Raw genomic sequence first — 24,468 nt, forward strand, 5'->3', positions numbered from 1 at the left:
TATTGTTCTCACTAGGCGATATATGGCTCACATGTATGCCATCCGCATGGGACGTGTTAAATTTAAAACTCTACTTTGTAACAGCAATATTTCCTTCAATCTCCATTACAGAATGGTTAAGTGCTATGTAGTTCATATTGTTATACAACATGGACGTTGAAAATATCTTCCATTAAGAAGTTGGAAGCCTTCGAAATGTGTACCTTGCAAATAATGTTCTGCATACCATGGACAGATAGAGTGAGAAACGAAGAGGTCTTTAGATGAGCAAATACTTAACTATTTTTATTGGGAAATAAGCCACAATTAAATTGAAAAAAAAAATAATTTTATTAACGTTTCGACGTCCAAATCAGATGCCGTTGTCAAAATATAAAATGTTACTAAATTAAACAAAAATGTTGTTGCTTAGTAAAAAATTCTTCTAATAAGTTATTTAATCTGACTCATTTATATCGGCAATTGAGTTGGGGTTGATTTCATGTAATCAAATGAACTCTTTCAGTAAAGTCGTCCCAGGAACTTATAAATATTGGCAATATCATTTTAAAGTCTTCTACTTTAAAATGTATAATATCGAGGGGTTCGAGCGAAAACCCGATAAATACCAAAATTATGAAATCCGGTATTTTCATTTCTGCTGTAGTACAATAAACACGTCTCCTACCACTGGTAAATGTTATTATTTGATAAATTAACATTTTTAAGCACAATAACTAATAAAAACCAAATATGGTAAAAACCGTTAACTCATATTTTTAAATAACACCAACCCAATATGTAACTTTACTGATAAAAATACTTTGTTGTAAACATATTTATAATATGAGAATCCGCTAGAATAATTTATCTTCTTTTTCCTGTGTAAAGGTACTAATTTTATTAGAAATATTTTTAAGTTAAAAACTGATAATTAATTTTATCGGAGATGAAGATTACAAAATTGTTCATTTTGACAAAATATATTCATGCGAAAATCCGATAAAGAATTTTAGACTATGATAGTTTATTAAATTTCAGCACACTTTTTTCCTGCGAAAACCCAGTAAAGGATGGCGTAAATTGACAATTGAATATTACGAAAACAAAAAAAGCGGTTAGAATGGGGCCCATATTTGTAATGAAAAACAAACTAGAGCTTCCAAGGTACCACAGCAAATCAATTGTAGTAAATTTAAATTTAAGTGTACTGAAAAGTTGTCTGAAGACTATTGAAACTCTGTAGAAATTACTGGAGTCTAGTCTAGAGAAATTTTTATTTTGAACAATATAACTGTCAAACTAATTAGGACTAGACTTGTCCCTAAAAATTCTCAAAAAAGGAACAAACATTTAATAAGAAATGTTTCTTTGCACTAGCTTACCATAAATGAATTCCAGTGTGTCACCTGGAGTGACACACTAGAAAGTTTCACCATTCCAAAGTTTTTTTAAAAAACGCTTTGTATATTCTCAGATGATATAATAAATGCTGTAGCTAACAATGATTCTACTGGATGATATTCTAAAGAAGACAATAGCAGAAAACAGTAACTAGTTTATAAAAATATCAGAAGATATTGGTTTGAATTAAATAAACTCCTACTCTACGCCCTAAAAGGCTAAAGCAAATTTCATCCCAAAAAGCAACCATAGACTTACCAACTCCAGGCAATTTACCAAAGTTATATAAAAGTACCTTTCCAATAAGTAAAGCAAAGAAAACGGATTTGATAAAGATGTGCCAAGAAAATATTTTCCAGAAGAGGTGCATGCTTGAAAAACAATTTAAAAACCGGTAATTATATTGTAGATATTCCATTGTAGATATATAATTCCAGACGTAATGATGTGAAAAGAATCGGAAGAAGACACATTTTACATTTTAATTGTCTAAAAAGAATGCAGATTAATTTATTTTTGTTGGAATAATAATATACAATTAACTTTTATTTTATAATAAAAAAAATTCAAAATAAAAACCAATAAAGTCAAATGTTATACTCATTCAACGAGGTAAAACCCGATAAATATCACATTTTATTTCTTTTGTAAATAGGTTTTTATAAATTAAACTTAAAATAAATTATTCTAACTAAATATTAAATTCTCTGCCATTTGGCTATAACAAATATTTGATAAAACTTCCTATGATGATATTAAATTTTCTTCAAACTTCCTAAAATCTTTAATCGTGATTATCTCTAAACAATGGTTTTGTTAGTTATCGGGTTTTCGCTCGAACCCCTCGATATATGTCTGAATTGCCGATATAAATGAGTCAGATTAAATAAATTATGTATTAGAAGAATTTTTTACTAAGCAACATTTTTGTTTAAGTTAGTAATATTTTGTATTTTGACAACAGCATCCGATTTTGATGTCGACATGTTATTAAAATTATTTTTTTCCATTTAATTGTGGCTTATTTCCCAATAAAAAATAGTTATTTATAAAAATGCCACAAGGAAATAGCTTCAGAACAACATTAAGAGCAAATACTGAGGGAGAACTTCAACAAGGCATGAAAAAATGGATAGCCTTATCCGTGTGTAATCCCTCAACTAATTATCCAAGGAAAAATTGAGGGCAAGAGAGGAGAAACTGGTGAACTTTTGCATGCCGCAAAAGACACATCTGACATAAAGATAATTCGCTAACATACTATAAGGAGTTGATTTATTCATGCAATGATAAATCATAATTAGTTTGTATATCATTTATTAACAGATAATATAAAAGAACTAATTTCTTTGGCATAAAAACATACCTATCACCAATATAGTGTAAAAGAGTAAAATATACAAAAATATTTACATTTCAATAAATAGCTGAACACCACTGGATGATGTCCACTTAAAATTTTCAGTTAATACGTTTACTCCTTCAGGAAGGAACCATGTCTGTACCAACATTTCTTCTTAAAACTAACAATCCAACACAAAGTAGTTGATGGTTTGGGTTTGAGACAGTCTATACATTACTATCCATTATCGGTATCACAATGCGAAGACCATAGTAAACAATTGCCTAATCCACTGTAACATATCAAAAATACTGCAGCTAGAAACACTAAACTACATATTGTACATGGCTTTCTCTCTAAGAAAAATCCTATGAGATATAACACCATAAACATAACGTGTGTTTGTACAAGTGCCGGGTTGGAAGGTTTAGGCATCAATAAAACAGGAATAAGCCATTGAAGACAGTACATAATTTCATTAATGGAAGCAATCACATACTTATTTGTTGCGTTTTTAAATATTTTGTATAAAATAATTCAGGATTCATTCTTATCTGTCAAAAAATGTTTGTTCGTTTGGTTTTAGTTGACGTTTAATGCGTTTTATTTGTTTTATTGTAGGTACAACCACTTCTACTCAATCCTACAAGTTTCAGCATTAATCAGTTCATCGGTCTTGCACAATTGTGTATTACAGCTAAGAGTAAATTTTTTATGGGACAATTGCAACAAAATTTTTATTTACTTAATTAATAAAACATGTTAAGAAGTAGACATTTAATTAAAAATATTTTCGCAAAAGTTTTTATTGCTATTCTACACATTGTACTCAGTGGCGCACCCAGAATTTTCCTCTAATGGGGGTTGGCTTGGGCGTGGTTCGGACAAATAATCCATGACATAAAATCCACACAAATTATTCCTGGACAAAAAATCCACAGACAATAAATCTTTGGACAAATAATCCCCGGGCAAAAAATCCCCACAAAAATCCCGGACAAATAATTCCCACAAATTTTTTTTGACTAAATATCCCCACAAAAAATCCCCATGAAATATTTGCTACCGAGTAGTTCTCTAAAAGTTTTCCCGTGAACGCATCGACTCAAATGTTTTTCATAAGAGTTAGAGCAATAGCCATGAAACCGCTTTTCGGCACGACAATAATGATTAGTAATTAAGATTTAGCATGAATTATTGTAATTTCGATTACCTCATTTCGAATTCCAATTACGTGCCGAAAACTTCAAATTTTACATGACAAACGAGTGTGTTTAAATCGTGGAAGATATGGGGAATGAGCTAAGGCTGTGGGAATCATGTTGTAATTATTCGCTTAAATATTTTGCTCATTCTGCCTTGAATAACTAAGTTCAAAACATTGTCTATATTATCTGTGTGCATCTATGAAAAAAATTTTGCGCTATTAAGAATGTTTTGCTTTGTTATTAAAACGCAGAACACAGGTTTTTGACATAGCTTTGGAAAGCTTTTGAAGCAGTTGCTTGCAGTGAATTGAAACTGATGACTAAGGCCCGGTCTTTTCACCTCCGGATAAAAGTTATTCGGAGGTTTATTTGACATATTTACATGTAATCTGCCGGATAAACTTCCTAATAAATATTTATTCGGAGGTGAAAAGACCGGGCCTAAATATTTTTCGTTATGTATTACTAAAAAGATTACTACCATACACCGAAGAAATAGTTGGTGACTACCAGTGTGATTTCAGACCCGGAAGATCGATTGATGATCAAATATTTACTATTAGACAAATGCTGGAAAGGATTGGGAGTATAATCAAGACGTGCATCAGATCTTTATATATTTCAAACAAGCTTATGATTCAATTAATCATCCTACACTATGGAATACAATGGTCGAGCTGGACGTACCCAAGAAACTAACCTGCGGTAACGCAAATGTGTGTAAGTAACTTCTTTACACAAGTTATAAGAGGTGGGGAAATATCAAATGCTTTCTGCGTAAATTCTGGACTGAGACAGGGAGATCTTTTGTCCCCATTGTTGTTTAACCTGGTCTTAAAATATGGCATGCGAAAAATTTATCCAAAAATCAAACCAGACATAGCTGTTCGGGGAGAGGCCAGATGGGAGAAAGTCTGTAGGACGGCTTAGATAAAGGTGAAAAGATGCAGTCAGAGAAGATCTGGAGAAAATCGGAGTGAGACAACGGGAAATATGTAGTGGCACAGGACTGACATGAAGGCAATAGTAAACCACTCGCAAGGACCCTCTAAGAGTTATAACGCCATTGATGATGATAATAACTAAATATATATTTTTGACGTTAAATTTACAAAAAGTAACAGGTTTTTTTGCATTATAATCAAGGTTATGGTTTTCAGGACCAGCAGTTCTCATCACGAATAGGCAATGTTTTGAACATAGTTATTCAAAGCAGAGTGAGTAAAAGATTTAAGCGAATAACTACAACATGGTTCCCACAGTCTTTGTCATGTAAAATTTGAAGTTTTCGGCATGGAATTGAAATTCGAAATGTGGTAATCGAAATTACAATTCATGCTTAATCTTAATTGCTAATAATTATTTTCGTGCCGAAAAAAGGTTTCATGGCGATTGGTATAGCTCTCACGCACTGAGGCTGAAAAACATTTGAGTCGATTGCATTCACGGGAAAATTTTTAGAGAACTATTCGGCAGCAAATATTTCTTCGGGATTTTTTGTCCGGGATTTTTTTGTTGGGATATATACATTATGTCCTTGTAAGTTGTATCCATATGGAAAACTTTTTTATTATTAATTTTACGAAAAAAAGTTATTGTTCATAAAAAGCTCTGCATGGTCCAAAACCTAAGATTTAGCCATCAAATATCAAATTTTTTGAATATTATACGAGGTATGTCAAAACGTTTGAATTTCACTCAAGAGTAAAGTAGCTTTATTTTTCACAATATTGAAAATTGCTATTATGAAATGTTGTTTGTTATTAAAAACTATATTCTAATATGCAAGTACATCCTTCTAATTGAATAAAAAAATTAAAAAAAATTATGGATAACTAACATTATTTTCAGTTATTTCAATTCTGATAACTCTTTTATTATTAATTTTACGAAAAAACGTGATTCTTAATAAAAAGTTCTGGCTGGTCTAAAACCTAAAATACAACCATCATATATCATTATCAATTTTATAGGAGGTATGTCAAAATAGATAAATTTAGATCAAAAGTAAAGTACCTTTATAGTTCAGAATATTTCAATTAGAAGGATGTAATTACATACTGAAACATAGTTTTTAATTCTAAATAACTTTTCATAATAACAATTTTCGATATTGTGAAAAATAAACGTATTTTACTCTTGAGCGAAATTCATATTTTTTGACATACCTCGTATAAAATTGATAAAATTTGACATAAGATGATTGTATTTTAAGTTTTAGACCATGCAGAACTTTTTATTAAGAATAACTTTTTTTCGTAAAATTAATAATAAAAGAGTTATCTGAATTGAAATAACTGGAAATAATGTTAGTCCATAATTTATCAAAAAAATTTTTTTCAATTAGAAGGATGTAATTGCATACTAGAATATAGTTTTTAATTCCAAACAACTTTTCCTAATAGGAATTTTCAATATTGTGAAAAATAAAGCTACTTTACTCTTGAGTGAAATTCAAACTTTTTGACATACCTCGTATAATATTCAAAAAATTTAATATTTGATGGTTAAATCTTAGGTTTTGGACCATGCAGAGCTTTTTATGAAGAATAACTTTTTTTCGTAAATTTAATAATAAAAAAGTTTTCCATATGGATACAACTTACAGGGACATGGGACATACTGTATATTGTCCAAAAAAATGTGTGGGGATTATTTGTCCGACGCATTTTTTTGTACAGGGATAATTTGTGGAGATTTTTTGTCCGGGATTATTTGTCCTTGTATTATTTGTCCTAGCTTCGCTTGGGCACCGAAATTTTTGAAGTTATACTTCTTTACCGGCGATAGAGGGTGATTTTTTTATATGTTAAAACCTATCAGCCCGGCGCATGCGCATTATAACTTTGTTCTGATTGGATGTTCAAATGACATGTCAAAAATTATCCGATATGGCAGCTGTGGTTTGGAGGTAAAGGTAAAGGTAAACAAATGTATAATATATTAGTTTTATTGTTGTGAGGACAGAAACAAAAAAGTTTATAATATTGTAGTGACTTTTAAATAGTTTTTAAAAGCAACAGGTACGTAATAATTGTTAATGTATCATGGGTATAAACCTAACTATTTGATCTGCCAAAATACATAGTATGTAATACTTTTATTTATATAATTTGATTACCATCAAAATTTCTATCAATATTCACCTAATATATTGATTTTTTACTCTATGTTTTGTTGTATTTTTTCAATTCTAAGGCCCGGTCTTTTCACCTCCGAATAAAAGTTATTCGTAGGTTTATTTGACAGATTTACATGTAATCTGCCGGATAAACTTCCTAATAAATATTTATTCGGAGGTGAAAAGACCGGGCCTAAATCATTTCAATTCAGAATTAAAATAATTTGATCAATTTTCAAAATATCAAAATATCACAAGTTTAATCCGTTTAGTTAGTCGATCTTCGTAAATAATGACACATAGTGTCCGTGGCTAAGCGGAGAAGGCGTATGAATTCCAATACCAACCGCTCTTATCAGCGCTGGTTCGAGTCCCAATAGAAACTTTCTTTTTTGTTTTTTTTAATACATTTTATGATTGTAAGTATATTTATTATATAATTGTATTTTCAGAAAATACGTATTTAGTTAAAAAAATTTTCGACAATTAATGTTCAGACATCATTTGTGGCTTGTTTAATGTGTTTGTGTGTGTTTTATTCTTTTATTATTTTAATTTTTGGCACTGTTCTAATAAAAATGTTTGAGAAGTAGTAAGTATAAATTAGTTTAATATTTAAACAAAATATAAATAAAAAGTATATTAATTTCGTTTAAATCATATAATAGAAGTATAACTTCTTACGTGCGTACAAAGTACACACACATTCTTTTTTTGTATTGTTTCTGAAAGACAAGTTACATTTTCCTATTATTATTTATATTTTTTTATATGCCCTGGGAGGGGTTTTAACCCCCAAAACCCCCCTGGGTGCGCCACTGTTGTACCTCCATCTTCGAACTTCGAATTATTGTAATGTAGTACCGGCGTTTAATTTTAATCTATTTGTCCAGTGCGTGTATTATATATGTTATGTTAAATTTTTCTGCTTCTAAATTTTCTATAAATTCAATTAAAACAAGTTTGTCACATTAGTGGACAACAGTGGCGGTTCGTGATTTTTACAATAGGGGAGGCTATACCTAACTGTAAAATATCTAGACAAATTTGCACTAGCAAAAAAATCCGCCAAAAAAATCTAATTTAAGGCCCCATTTTTTGACCATTTTTTATTAACATTCTATAATATCATCATAATTCACAATTTCATAATATCATATCATTTTAAAAATAGTTAGTCTAATTGTAAAAGTGTATTACCAAAGTTTGTGTCGTTTATTTGTTAACAATTCTATCTCTGTAAGTAGATATATGCACAATGCACATCAAAATAAATACAGATTTGAAGTTTTGCAGTCCATTCAAGTTGAAGGTTCACATTTTTTAAGATACTCAACTGAATTTTTTTCGAAAACACGGTAAATTATCGATATTTTGCTTTGCATTACATTTTAGTTTTTTCATTATTTGTAGTCAGGATCCTAAATCGCAGAGGATGCTGATGGCCGATTAGCTGCCCTTGCCAAATCTCCGGGCAGCGTGTGCGCTAAGCGATAATGCAGCTCTAAAGAGACCGGGTCTCCTAAGTGAGATTTTCCGGCCAGCAGCCTCCTCTTCGATTTTAGGATCCTGGCTACAAATAATGAAAAAACTAAAAGTGCGAATTTTGTGATGAAATTTGGTATGTGGGGTTAGAATATTATTTGGAATAACTTGTTCAAATAACTTTTTCCGATATCTCTAACGCGAAGCAAAATAGCAAAGTAAACAAAACAGTGCGTAGCATGTGTAAAAAATTTATGGGGAGGCTAAGCCTCCCTTGCCTCCTCTGACCAGCCGCCACTGGTGGACAATTTTTTGAATTCTAGAAACCCCAAATACACTACTGCCATCTCACTCTTGTATGAGAATCTTCGTATTTGTTCGTTTTAACAAACGAACAAACCTATATTTTTTACTTTTTAAAATAATATTGATTTATCTTATATTATTCCATATTCCATTTTTGTGATTTTTTATATAAGAAAGAATGTCTGTGAACGAAAGGTATGTGAAACTATTTAGTCGTGCTTGGATTACCAATCTAGAGTTTAATTTGTAGGGTCCAGGAGGAATTGGAAGCGTTAGAAGCAATTTTATTGGACGATATCTCCATAGTATATGATGAACAGTATGTTGTTTTGATTCGCTTTTAAACAAATTTATTTATGCGCCCCGCGTTTTATTTTTCTAGGGGTCGCCCGGAATTGGTCAAGTCGACGATTTTTCCCTCAACTGCCAATGAAGTCAACAAACAATATGTTCGTGTAACCCTGGAAGTGAGACTTCCAGAAGACTATCCAGATTGCATGCCAAACGTTCAATTAAGAAATCCTCGAGGTTTAGATGATTCTACGATAAGCGAGATATACAAATCAATTGGGGATAAATGCGCAGAATATGTCGGCCAACCCGTAATTTTTGAATTGATTGAGGTTTGTAGATTATTACTTATTTTGTAATATATGAATAGAATTAAGTCAAAGGTATAGTTTAACAAGCTATCTAAGAGACTCATTAATATTCAGCTCAAGGGGTGCTATTATTTGCAGGTGTGGAACTACAAGGGAACTACCCGTTTTATGAAATAATCCCTTGTTTATGCAATTTCACACCTCGAAAAATAGCACTCTGCTCAGATGAATGTCAATGAGTCGTTTAGATATCTTGTTAGACTTTAGAAGTAGTTCTCTAGCATTATTTATGCAGAAAATCTTTGGTGGAGTAACAGTACCTTCAATCACTATAATGCTTTTTGCTACATTTAAACCTAGATTATTAGAATTACGCATCTCCAGCAATTTGCACTGACTCCTTAGCATCTATCAATTCCATAAAAAATATTTTCACAAGACATCCAATTGTTAAAGCCATCCATGACTCAGTTAACTCACTGACCTCTCAAGGAGTCATTCCGACAATCATCTGGGTACCCTCCCATGTAGGTATTCAGGGAAATGAAAGAGCAGACGCCGCAGCCACATCAGCACTATCATCAACCAGTGATCCTGAATGTATCCAAATAGACAAAGATTTAAAATGTCATTTTAAATGTTTAACAGGCAACTGCTGGCAAACCCATTGGAATAGGCTGCCTTCGAAACTGAAAGAAATTCAACCAAATATTGGTACATTTACACCGCTGAATATCTGCAGAAAACCAACCGTAGTACTTAGAAGACTGAGAATTGGGCATACCAGACTAACTCACGGATATTTAATGGCTTCTGAAGACCCTCCTATGTGCCAATATTGCCAATGTCAGCTGTCAGTGAAACATATCCTATTCGATTGTCCAAAATATCAACATGAACGACGATTTCATGGAGCCTGAATGAAGCACTAAATTCGCCAACTGATATTCTCCACACCATAAGCTACCTACGAAATATAAATATTTTCAATAAAATAGATGTTCATGTAATGTAAATCACTTGAATATATCTATTTATTGTATGTATGTATTGTTCACTAATGTATAATTGTACCTGTGTCAATGATCATTGTAATCGATACACGTTAATTCAATAAAAAAAAACAAAAAAAAAACCTAGATATATATGATGTCTCAAATTTCCTAAACCTGTTGTCCGATTTATGTGATTTTGTCAATATGTTATAGCCTTATTCTTTAACAACATCGCTGTAATAATATTGTTGCTAGACAGGTAAGTTGACATTGTACACCGGGTGTACGAATCAAATGTGTGTTTTTTTCTCAAAGTTCACATCACCCTGTGGAATATTCTAGCATTTATGAAATACTGAAATTAAAACCCAACTATAGCCTCAGGTTTTCTTAACATTCTCTTTTTTGATTAATTCGCTTATGTTGGATAATAACAAAGTTATGTACTGTAACAACTAGCCATTTTCTTCATCAATACAAGGTGTTCTCAACTGTATTGTATCTCAGAAACGAAGCATTTGTGGACACATGTTTATAAAGCAAACGGTCATTATTTTTTCATGCAGAATTGCATCTTAAAGTTTGTCGCACTTATTTAGAAACACCTTGTATTAATGGAGAACATTGTGACATGTGTTAAACACTTGTGTTATTGACATGAATAAACGAATCTGAAACATTTCTAGTTGTTAAAGTAAGTACCTAACTTTTTTATTATCCAACATAAGCAGATGAATCCAAAAACAGAAGACAACCTGAGGCTACAGTTGGGTTTTAATTCCAGTATCTTATAAATGCTAGAATATTCCACAAGGTGTGTGTGAGAAAGAAACACAGTTTGATTGGCACACCTGGTATGCAATGACAATTTACCTGTCTAGCAACAATATTATTACAGTGATATTCTTAAAGAATACGACTATACCATATTAAAAAAACAGGTTTAAGAAATTCGAGACATCAAAAATGACCCACTTGTGGGGTGCCCGTTTTCTCTGACGCTCAGTGTATATCAATATTTTCTTTTGCTGGATTTGTATTTGGCTAATTTTATTATTGTAGCTTTTAATTTTTTCTTTAGTTTTCGCAATTTAAAAGATGAGTATTAAAATATCTTGAAATAGACAGTATTTATATACATATGCCTTCTATTTAATTTTTGAAGTGCATTCTAAAAATGCAACAAAATACAGGGTGTTACACAAGAAAAGAAAACATAAGAGCCACCCAGTATATGATGTAATGATTATATTATTATTCTTATTTTTAGCTCATCAGAGAAAGCCTTACAGAAAGTAATTTGCCTACATGCCAATGTGCTGTATGTTTATATGGTTTTACAGAAGGGGATAGTTTTACCAAAACTGAATGTTACCACTATTTCCACTCCTATTGCTTACATAAACATCTTGTTACTACCAAAAGGCATTATCAAGAGGAGCAAGATAAGCTACCGTTGTGGCAAAAGTCTACCAAAGGATTTCAGGTAATTGGGTTTTTACACATTCACAGACACGACTGCATATGCAGACTCTTATAAAGGGACATTACTGTGCAAAGATGAGGATGTGTCTCTGAATGTGTTAATATATTTTTAACCTTAAAAAGGATGTAGGAATTATTAAAACATACATAAACATGAACTGTACAATTCAGTATAAAGTTCAGTTAAAAATCTATTTTTTTATTACTTAGTCCATTTTTTATATTTGTGACGAATATTTATGCTTATTTTAACGTTAGTACCCATCAGCATTGATTCTGCATGCTGCCAACATACGCTTCAGATGGTAAGGTTTTTTGACCTTACCATGATCAAATTTTTGTAATGTGTTTTTTGTGTGAATCCTTTGTGTTTGTATTTATGTTTTTCCATGTATCAACCATAATTTCACAACTGACAACAAGATTTTTTCCAAACATTGAACCAAGTTTTTTCAATCAATAAAAATCTGCATAAGAAAAAGTTTTTTCCATCTTACATGGGATCCCCCTCTTTCTCTCTCTTCATAGTGGTATTTTGAAATTATTGACCATTACATTGCTCTGAAGATGTTGTTCGGATAGTCTTACCCTAGCCGTTGCCTTTTGGTAGATATATTTGATCATGTTAGTGTAGCGATGGTCTATTTGGCATTCTCTCATTGCTTTTAACATTTTCTGCTGGTTTATGGTATCAAATGCTTTCTCGTAGTCCACGAATATCAGTGCCAATGGTTTGTTGTATTCTGCAGACTTTTCTATCTGTTTTTTTATTACCAGTAAGTGGTCGTTAGTGCTATATCCAGATCTAAATCCAGTTTGTGCTCTAGGCAGATAGAAGTATAACTTAGCCTCCAGTCTTTTTTTGATAATTTTTGTGAAAAATTTATAAATGTGTGATAGGAAACTGATAATACGGTAGTTTTTTAGATCTGTTATGTCATCTTTCTTGTGTAATAAAACAATGACTGCATTGTTCCATTAAGAAGGGGTTTTTCCTTGGTAAATGCATTCGGTTAAAAGTTTGACCAAAGCCTGGATAGTATTTATCGGTTAATTAAAAAATGTAAATATAAACTTTAAACAATATAATGTACTAACCATAGAATTAAGATGAAACTTGTAAGCAATCTGCAAACACATCAATAATGTAATAAATCTTATAATACGAAAAAAAAAGAAACAAAAAAAAAGAAACAAAAAAAAAATAAATAAAAAAAAAAAGTTAACAGAAAAAAGAAAAAACAAAATAAAAATTTAAAATTTATATACACATTATATACCATATCAAAAAAAATATAATGAAATTAAAAAAAACGACTAAAAATAAAAAATGAAAAAGGAAAAAAAATAAAAAAAAAAAACAGTAACAGTCAAAACAAGTCAAACTTTTTAATTTAATTTACTACTAACTCGAACTCTGATTGTAGATCTGTGAATACAAATTCCAAAATAGTCTGGTCAATTGGCTACGCCAAGGCCATAAAAAAAGCCTGGAAAATTTTAGTTTCACCTTGTTTGATTGCCTCGATCACTATTCCGTCATCGCCAGGGGATTTATTATTTTTCATTTCTGAAAGTGCCTTTTTAACTTCATGTGGTGTTACTTCTGGCATTAATTCTGATCCCTGGTTTGTGATTTTGGGTAGGGGCTGATCTTGCCTTTCGTTGGTGCTCTCATACATTTCGCGATAAAACGATAAGCTATTGTTTTTGTTTCTTATTCTGATTCTGTACATATTTTTGTTGCTAATGTTATTCGTATTTCACCTCAAAACTTTTAAACTTTTGTTTTCTTTAATTATTTGAGTTATTTCTATTATTCAAAGATGTTGGTTACTAAACGGTCCGTCTTTCGTTGCCTTTAGGATGATTTACAGATTGATTGGACCTTTTTTAGCCTAATAAAATAAAAAAAAGTCAAAATGTAAATTCGTACAGGTTAAAACAAATGTTATATCAAAGTTTAGGTGGGTACAAAAGATATTTTCAAGAAAGTATCCAAATCATACAAGGGGATCATTGTTTAAATAATTAAAAAGGGGTCATTTTTGCAAAAAAAATACTTTTTTAACTACTGAGGTAATTCACTTATTAATGAAGGTCTATAGGATTTTTTTCTGCAAAGTTGAAGGATAAATATTTCACATAAGTCTTACTAAATTAAATTTGACCCCCTATTTATTTAAATAATATTATATAAAACTTAAAAAAAAATTGCAAAAAATTATTTTTAGTGTTTTAAATAAGCACTATAAAATATCTTATTTTACAGACTAAGTTGCGCTATGATATCAGTATTATGCAAAAAAAATTGGTCGAAAAATATTTAATATTTTTTGAGATATTTAATTTGTTTATTAAATGTTACTATATTTTCAATTGCAAAAACGCGGTTGTTGCCAAAGAAATATTCACCTGCTTAAGATCTCATTGTTTTTATTTTTATGTATATTCTAGATAAATGTATTGATAAATTCAAATTTAAATTAAACTCCCCCCTAAAATGGCATTTGAAAATTATTCAAATTTGTTTATAATTTGTTTTTTAAATAACGTCGCGGGGATTAAGTATTTTGAAATGCCGTTTCGATAATTGGGTTCCTGGGAATTTTTTACTAATTAACAAAATTTTTTTGTCGTTTCTTCTTCTTCTTTTTTTTCTTGGAGTTATATTACTACGGGCCCTTTTAGGGTTAAATTTTATTAAGAATGTCGAATCTCTGAGTTGTAGATTCTAGACCTAAAAATATTAAGATTTAACTAAAATCTCTTAAATAAAATGTGGCTACTTACTGAGTTACAGGGTGTTTTATTTAAAAATTTAAAAATTATTTTTGCCAAGTACTTTAAAACTATTTGACGTATCCTTATCATACTTGTCAGAAAGTGATACACCCTACTAAATTGTGATTAATAAACGTTTCTAGCTAGTGCTAGAGGCGTACGACAGGGGATAGTGAATGATTGACCCTTCTCAAATTCTACGCCACTGAGTGAATTACTATTTTAGCGAAATTTTTCGATTCTCCAATACTTTGTATGTAAATAACTTTATTGGTATCGATAAAGTCATCAGTTTGAGAGATATTGGAAGTTTAAATGAATGAATGAATGAATCAAAATAACTATGCCGTTTCATTTTTAACGTCCAATATCTCGAAAACTAATGACTTAATCGTTACCAGTAAAGAGTATATTATTTACATAGAAAGTATTGGAGAATCGAAAAATTTCGCTAAAATATTAATTCCCTTAGTGGCGTAGAATTTGGGAAGGGCCAGCCATTAACTATCCCCTGTCGTACGTCTCTAGTAGTAGCTAGAAACTTTTATTTATCACAATTTAGTAGACTGTATGTACCCACACTTTCTGCCAAGTATGATAAGGATACGTCAAATAGTTTGAAAGTACTTGGTAAAAATAATTTTTAAATTTATAAATAAAACACCCTGTAACTCAGTAAGTAGCCACATTTTATTTAAATGATTTTAGACCAATCTTAATATTTTTAGGTCTAGAATCTACAACTTAGAGATTCGACATTCTTAATGAAATTTAACCCTAAAAGGGCCCGTAGTAATATAACTCCAAGAAAAAAAAAAGAAGAGGAAAAAAAGACAAAAAAATTTGTTAACTAGTGAAAAATTCCCAGGAACCCAATTATCGAAACGGCATTTCAAAATATTTAATCCACGCGACGTTATTAAAGAAACAAATTATAAACAAATTTGAATAATATTCAAATGCCATTTTAGGGGGAAGTTAATTGAAATTTGAATTTATAAATACATTTATCGAAAATATACATAAAAACAAAAATAATAAGATTTAATACAGGTGACTATTTCTTTGGCAACAACCGCGTTTTTGTAATTGAAAATAGAGTAACATTTAATAAACAAATTCAATATCTCAAAAAATATTAAATATTTTTGGACCAATTTTTTATTGGTTAATACTGATAATATAGCGCAACTTCTCCTGTAAAATAAGATATTTTATAGTGCTTATTTAAAACGCTAAAAATAATTTTTTGCAAATTTGTTTTTAAAGTTTTATGTATAATTATTTAAATAAATAGGGGGTCAAATTTAATTTAGTAAGTCTTATGTGAAAGATTTACCCTTCAACTTTGCAGAAAACAATCCTATAAACCCTCATTAGTAATTGAATGACCTCAGCAGTTAAAAAAGTAATTTTTTTTGCAAAAATGACCCTTTTTTAATTATTTAAACAATGATCCCCTTGTGTGATTTGGATACTTTCTTGAAAATATCTTTTGTACTCACCTAAACTTTGATATAAAATTTGTTTCAACCTGTACGAATTTACATTTTGATTTACATGTAGTGAAATTTTATTTTACTAGACTATTTAGACTTGAAGGTGTTCTACAGATTCATTTAATATTTTCAGGCAACTTGCCCAGTTTGTCGGGAATCAATAAACTGTGATGTCGAAGAACTGAAATCAGCTCTTCCTCCTAAAGATTTAGAAAATGCTCAAAAATTCGAAGTTACCAGTGATTTAAGGATATTACAGGAACACATGAAGGAATTGTTTACTTATCAGAAGAGCAAAGGCGGTATTATCGATATCGAAGCGGAAGAAAATAAGTTGCTTCTTATTACCGAAACTAATGAAGAGGAGGCTTCTGATACTAGTGAGGTAATGTTACAATGTTCTTTTTTATTAAATATATGTATATATTTTTATTTAAAACAACATACCTCATGAAATGAAGTATTTAAAAATAAAAGCAATACTGGCCGCTATTTTTCAACTGGAGTATCTAGGGGAAGGCAATACAAAAGGTGTACTATCTCGTGGGAATAGAAATTTTTACTGCGTATGTAACAAATAAACCAAAAAAGCGACTTTTCATTCTTTTCAATATTGTGAAAAAACTACTCATTATACAGGGTGTTTGGTAAAGAATGGGCCATAGCTTAACTTTAGATTCCTGAGCTTAAAATAGGTCGATTTAAGCTAACTTACCGTGGTACATAAGTTGATAATAACCGAAATACAGGGTGTCAAAGTTAAACTTTTATATTTTATTTATTCTTGAATATTTCCTGACAGGCATGGGACAACAACACGAAATTTGGTAAGTGGTGCTGGTATTGTACAGTCTACTCAGTTGTGTTAAACAAACGTTTCTGGATACTACCAGAGGCGTACGACGGGGAATGTGAATGGTTGACCCTTCCCAAATTCTACGCCATTGGCGGAATTGCTATTTTAGTGCAATTTTTTTATTCTCCAATACTTTTTTTGTAAAAAACATACTCTTCATTCGTAGCGATAAAGCCATTAGTTTTCGAGATATTTGAAGCTAAAAACGAAGGAGCATAATACATTAATCAAAGTAAGTGTGTGCCTTTTCATTTTTAACTTCAAATATCTCTATAACTAATGACTATCGTTACGAATGAAGAATATATTATTTGCATAGAAAGTATTGGAGAATCTAAAAATTATGATAAAATAGCAGTTTTATCAGTAGCGTAGAATTTGGGAAGGGTCAACCATTCACTTTCCCCTGTCGTACGCCTCTGGTAGTAGCCAGAAACGATTATTTAACATAATTTAGTAGAGTGTACATTGCCTACACTTTCTGCCAAATATCACACGGATATGTCAAATTATTTTAAAGTATTTTTTTTTTAATAATTTATTCTTTATTTAAAACTTTAAGAACTATGTGTGCCCGGTACTATAAAACTATTTGACATATCCTTATGGTACTTGGCAGAAAGTGTAGGTACTGTACACCCTACTAAATTATGTTAAATAATCGTTTGTGGTTAATACCAGAGGCGTACGACAGGGGAAAGTGAATGGTTGGCCCTTCCCAAATTCTACGCCACTGATGAAACTGCTATTTTAGCATTTTTTTAGATTCTGCAATACTTTCTATGCAAATAATATACTCTTCATTCCTAACGATAAAGTCATTCGTTTTCGAGATATTTGAAGTTAGAAATGAAAAGGCACACTTATTTTGATTAATATATTATGCTCCTTCGTTTTTAGCTTCAAATATCTCGAAAACTAATGGCTTTATCGTTACGAATGAAGAGTATGTTTTTTACATAGAAAGTATTGGAGAATTAACAAATTGTACTAAAATAGCAATTCCGCCAGTGGCGTAGAATTTGGGAAAGGTCAATCATTCACGTTCCTCCGTCGTACGCCTCTGGTAGTAGCCAGAAACGTTTGCTTAACATAATTTAGTAGGGTGGACAGTACCAGCACCACTTACCAAATTTCGTGTTGTTGTCCCATGCCTGTCAGGAAATATTCAAAAATAAATAAAATACAAGTTTAAGTTTGACACCTTGTATTTCGAATATTTTCAACTTTTGTACTAAGGTAAGTTAGCTTGAATCGACCTATTTTAACCTCAGGAATCTGAGGTTAAGCTATGGCTCATTCTTTACCAAACACCCTGTAGATGAAAACATTCCATAGACGACTTTCTTGAAAATACTCTTTCGCCCTTGTTCATTAAATATAGTACGTTTTCATATAGAACTGGATCCCGCGTACCGAAAGAAAGTTGATTAATAGCAAGCTGAAAATTTATTAATAGCTTAACGGTGTCTACTCGGACAAACTTTGATGCATGGGAACACTGGAACACGGGAAGTTTTAATTGTGGAATAGGTTAAAAATTTGGAACGTCAGACTACGAAAACGTTCCATCTATTTTGTGGGATAGAACTTCCAATTGATTTGTTACTATTTCATTAAATTCTCATGCGAAAATCAGACTGGTGTTTATTACCACCTGGGCATTTTAATGAGTCCAACACGAAGAACATGTCAAATGACAGGAATTATATTGGTGATAAATAGCAGTCGGATTTTTGCATGAGAGTTTAATGAAAGAGTAACAAATCAATTGGAAGTTCTGTCCCACAAACTACATGGAACGTTTTCGTAGTCTGACGTTCCAAATTTTTAAACCGTTCCACAATTAAAACTTCCCCTGTTCCACTGTTCCCGTACATCAAAGTTTGTCCGACTAGACACCGTTAAGCTATTAACAAATGTTCAGCTTGCTATTAATAAACTTTTTTGGTACGCGGGATCCATGCCTAAGAGCTTTTTCTATTCTTGAATTGATTTCCATTTCTTCGTCTTCTGAATCCTCTATCTTAGTGCCCAAATACTCAAACTTGTCGACTTGTTCTAATTTTCTTCCCTCAATTGAAATGTTCATTTTTTTATTGTCTCCTATCTTCATTACTTTTGTTTTCTCTTTGTTCAGAATCATTCCATATCTTTTTAGTGTTTCATTCCAGATTTCTATATTGCTTTGAAGGTCTTGTCGACTTTCTGCAACTACCATCACATCGTCCGCGAATGCTCCTTCTGAAATCCTCACCATTTGTAAATTTTTGTACCCTATTTTTAATTTCTTCGCTTTGTTTGAACAGGCTCTGATGATTTCGTCCATAAATATATTGAATAGTAGTGGGCTCAGCCTTCCTCCGTGCTTATTCAGTCCTTCTCTGGTCACAAACATATCTGAGATCTTGTTTCTCCAAATGACACTATTATTGTTGTTCTTATACAAGCTCTTAATCACATTTAATGTTGTGTTATCTACAACTTTTTTCTTCAGTATTTCCCACAATTTATCTCTCTTCACCTTATCAAAAGCCTTCTGCAAATCTATAAATGCCAGTGACGCTGTCTGGTTTTGTTGATGTTTATCGATTTATCTAACAATAAAACACTGAAAACGTTTGTTTTCTATACTTCCACAAAATGTATTACAACTATGTGACTGCAGCTGTTTCGGCAGAGTGCCTTTGTGAAGTGATTTAGATTACTATGGGTTTGCCGTTTTAAAGTCTTTAACTGAAAAGGTTGAGGAGTGGGGAGCTGTTTGTCTCGAGTTCGTCATTCAGAATTATATCTGTATTTCTCAATTTATTAATTTCCATAGATTCTAATAAAGATAGCTTAAGGCCTTTATTTTGAATATGCAGAATTTGAAACGGTTCATTAAAAAATTCCTTTCTTTTTTTTTCTATCTATTCACCTACTACTTCTAAATTAGTCTATCCACCACCACAGAAAGAACGCAGTACCTTCTGCTCTATCACATATACTGGCAAGATAACAACAAAAATAGCCAGATACATAAAAAAGAAATGAATAACCCCAGCTTTCAGAACTAACAACAACTTAAGCAAATATATTAAGAACAATAAGAGCCGAAACAGAAAACAACTACAGAGTGGTGTTTACAAACTAACTTGTGGTGACTGTTCGAAAACTTACATCGGTCAAACTGACAGAACCTTTGACAAACGGATAGCAGAACACAAAAGGGCTTTCAACAATAGAAAAACAGACACTTCTACATACGCACTTTACCTTCTAGATCATAATCATTCTTTTAATGAACAGTTTCAAATTCTGCATATTCAAAATAAAGGCCTTAAGCTATCTTTATTAGAATCTATGGAAATTGGTAAATTGAAAAATACAGATATAATTCTGAATGACCAACTCGAGACAAACAGCTCCCCACTCATCAACCTCTTCAGTTAAAGACTTTAAAAAGGCAAATACATAGTAATCTAAATCATACGAAGCAAGTTTTCAATCCTAATAGCAAATAATTAATATTGAAAAATATCAAAAATTACTAAAAGATTTTTAAATTGAAAACTTACTGGTACATCCCCATGTATACGCCTCCAAGACTTCTACAATTTGCAAGTCATATGGATGCTGCAGTAAAGACGATAGGGAAGGAATTCTAAACCTTGCAATTCAAATCCCCCGTCTGCAGCTGGCTAGGAACTGAAAGATGCACCATAGTTACTCTACTGAGTAATAAGAAAATAAAATAAAAATGTGTGTACCATTTTTATATATTCGGCTGCAATACGAAGGAAAAACAATCTTACTTTTTAATTAGAATAAGGAGTGCAGCCAGTCCCTTTAACTGCAGTTTTCTGCTCTTATTGGAGCGTCATCAGAAGGAACGTAGGCACTGTTCTCCTTAATCCAATCAAATCGCATCGAAATGTTTTCCCAAATATTGCAGCCAAAATGATGGTAATGGGTGGCTAGCGCCATCTGGCCGTAAAAATAAGAAGCAAGTTTTCAATCCTAATAGCAAATAATTAATATTGAAAAATATCAAAAATTACTAAAAGATTTTTAAATTGAAAACTTACTGGTACATCCCCATGTATACGCCTCCAAGACTTCTACAATTTCGGATACTTCTACAATACGGACTTCTACAATATTTGGGAAAACATTTCGATGCGATTTGATTGGATTAAGGAGAACAGTGCCTACGTTCCTTCTGATGACGCTCCAATAAGAGCAGAAAACTGCAGTTAAAGGGATTGGCTGCACTCCTTATTCTAATTAAAAAGTAAGATTGTTTTTCCTTCGTATTGCAGCCGAATATATAAAAATGGTACACACATTTTTATTTTATTTTCTTATTACTCAGTAGAGTAACTATGGTGCATCTTTCAGTTCCTAGCCAGCTGCAGACGGGGGATTTGAATTGCAAGGTTTAGAATTCCTTCCCTATCGTCTTTACTGCAGCATCCATATGACTTGCAAATTGTAGAAGTCTTGGAGGCGTATACATGGGGATGTACCAGTAAGTTTTCAATTTAAAAATCTTTTAGTAATTTTTGATATTTTTCAATATTAATTATTTGCTATTAGGATTGAAAACTTGCTTCGTATTTTTACGGCCAGATGGCGCTAGCCACCCATTACCATCATTTTGGCTGCAATATTTGGGAAAACATTTCGATGCGATTTGATTGGATTAAGGAGAACAGTGCCTACGTTCCTTCTGATGACGCTCCAATAAGAGCAGAAAACTGCAGTTAAAGGGACTGGCTGCACTCCTTATTCTAATTAAAAAGTAAGATTGTTTTTCCTTCGTATTGCAGCCGAATATATAAAAATGGTACACACATTTTTATTTTAATCTAAATCATTTGAGAAATGCACTCTGCCGAAACAGCTGTAGTCACATAGTTGTAATAAATTTTGTGGAAGTATAGAAAACAAACGTTTTCAGTGTTTTATTGTTAGATAAAATGAACTTCCATCAAGTAACGGTCGAATCCATCAATTGTTTATCGACTTATTTATAAATATTAACATTGATTAATTTTAGGATTTTTGGAATTATCTGAAATATTGTTGATATTGTACACCGTATATTGAATGTAACAATTGATAACACGTTCCTAAATTTTGGTTGTCGTTACAGGACCCAGGGCCCAGCGATACAATGCTACAAGCCGACGTGCTGCCAAGGAACCAAAGATATGATTGCAGAATAAATCCGTTGTTAAACAACAGATGACTAAAGGATTCTCGTAACCAGAGGTTTACCCTAGATATAAGCGTCACGTTTCAATACTCTACGTCTACTTCTATATATTATGAATGTGTTACTTCGGATTTTTATTTAAATTTTATTTATTTGTTTTGTATGTTGACCGCTCCAGCAAACATAACTATGCCATAGTTAGTTACGTTTTATATTGTCCTGGTTTTATATTTAATAAATGTAAAATGTAAAGGCGAATGTGATTTTATTTTTTGGTTATTTATGAAAATACAGAGTGGGCCAAAGAAAAGAGTCCACCTGGATATTTGGCAGTATTTATTAGATTTTAAGGAAATGAAGAAACAGGTCGATTTTTGATCTAAGGGGGACACATTTTTACGGTACATACATCTGTCATTTGTCAACCCCCTCCCTTCCACTTCCCCACCCCTTATTTTTAAATAGGGAATAGGGGTCGCGTGCTACCTCATTTGAAAGTTTATTCAATTCTCTATTCAGTAATATTAACATTGACATAATTATTTATACAGGGTGTCCAAGAAAAATGATTTTGAATTAAAATAATTGACACACAAAGAAGAATTTATGAAATTTATTTAACTCAAAATAGATTCTACTACTGAAAGAAAACAGAAAAAAATGTTTATTTGACAAATAAATATTGTTTTTCGCTTAAATTCAATATTCAACCTACCAAGAGGCAGATGGGTGGCAGCTTGAACATTGAAATTAAGCGCAAAGCAATGTTTATTTATCAAAAAACTTTTTTTCTGTTTTGTGACAGCAGTAGAATGTATTTTGAATTATATAAATTACATTTATTTCAATTTATTTAATTAAAATATTTTTTTCTTGGACACCCTGTATAAATAATTATGTTAATGTTTATATTACTGAATAGAGAATTGAATAATAATAATAATAATATACGTTTATTCAAATCAATACTTATTACAATAATTTACAATTTCGGTTTACTTACATTAAAATAAACGTAAAAAAAGTCTTAAAAGCATAAACATGCTTGTTGACTTAATCTGTCTAATATTGACAAGTTTATGTTTATTGTTTTTTTTTACAAATCATTATTTTATTTTACAGTTTCTAATATAATTTCTATGTTTTTGAAGTTATACTTCTTTACGCGCGATATGAGGGTGAAGTTTTATATGTTAAAACCTATGATCCGGGCGCATGCGCATTATAACTTTGTTCTGATTGGATGTTCAAATGACATGTCAAAAGTTATCCAATATGGCAGCTGTAGCACAGCTGTGGTGTGGACGGTTGACGGTTTGGTTATGTAATGTATGGTTGTTGCGTGTTAAAATTTGTGGGAAGAGAAACAACAAAGGTTAGTTAATAGTTATACTGCCTTTTTGAAGTTGTACTTCTTTAGGCGCGATTTCATTGAGGGTGAAATTTTAGTAATCTGCGCACACAGGCAGTATGGAGTTCGTTACTAAATGTTTTAATTTATGTATTTATCAGTCCAGAAAAGGTGTGGAAAGAATATATTAGTGTTTTTAAATATATTTTTCTACAAACGTGTTAAAAATGCAATTTATAGCACTCCATAGGAGCGTTAAAAATGCTACTTTAAAGCACCGGTGCTTTAAAAATTTTAAGGCACTGCAGTTAAAAGTGAATTGTCAAATTGTGAAACGTCAAAATATTTATATTTCATTTAGTAACATTAATAGATATTAATAATACCTATTTACGAATGTTTCTTCTAAAATTTAGGAATATATTAATTTTATAATACATTTAAGTATGTAGTAATTTTCTTTGCAATTTTTACTTACCAATTTGTTTTGTTTATACCTAATATCGCCGTTGTCTAGCAAGTGTCTGCTTAGATTAGCGGTATGTGTATCTAGCTACGGACCCGTTAGTACTTGGTTCGATTCCCACGTAAGGAAATGTTTTTTGTTTATTATTAATGGTTATTGACATCTTAGACTATTAGGTCTGGATCCCGCGTATGAAAAAAAAGTTGATTAATAGCAAGCTGAAAATTTGTTAATAGCTTAAGGGTGTCTAGTCGGACAAACTTTGATATATGGGAACACTGGAACAGGGGTAGTTTTAATTGTGGAACAGGTTAAAAATTTGGAACGGTCAGACCACGAAAACGGCACATTTATTTTGTCCGACAGAATAGACTTAAACTCT

The 24,468-nt window shown here is 31.5% G+C and overlaps 2 protein-coding genes across 2 annotated transcripts; one reads left to right on the forward strand and one right to left on the reverse strand.

The window, feature by feature from the left end:
- Window positions 1-2,683: 2,683 nt before the first annotated feature.
- LOC114336966 (bladder cancer-associated protein) lies at window positions 2,684-3,331 on the reverse strand. The gene has a single exon (XM_028287345.2). It carries the CDS (start codon window positions 3,194-3,196, stop codon window positions 2,963-2,965), a length of 234 nt encoding a protein of 77 aa, XP_028143146.2. The 5' UTR covers window positions 3,197-3,331; the 3' UTR covers window positions 2,684-2,962.
- Window positions 3,332-8,913: 5,582 nt separating this feature from the next.
- On the forward strand, window positions 8,914-22,527 carry LOC114336987 (E3 ubiquitin-protein ligase RNF25). The gene is made up of 6 exons (XM_028287368.2): window positions 8,914-9,040; window positions 9,096-9,164; window positions 9,228-9,468; window positions 11,713-11,928; window positions 16,344-16,595; window positions 22,207-22,527. The coding sequence occupies exons 1-6, from the start codon at window positions 9,024-9,026 to the stop codon at window positions 22,300-22,302; spliced, it is 891 nt and encodes a 296-aa protein (XP_028143169.1). The 5' UTR covers window positions 8,914-9,023; the 3' UTR covers window positions 22,303-22,527.
- The last annotated feature ends 1,941 nt before the right edge of the window (window positions 22,528-24,468 follow it).

This window comes from Diabrotica virgifera, chromosome 8 (assembly GCF_917563875.1).
Source record: "Diabrotica virgifera virgifera chromosome 8, PGI_DIABVI_V3a".
NCBI lineage: Eukaryota > Metazoa > Arthropoda > Insecta > Coleoptera > Chrysomelidae > Diabrotica > Diabrotica virgifera.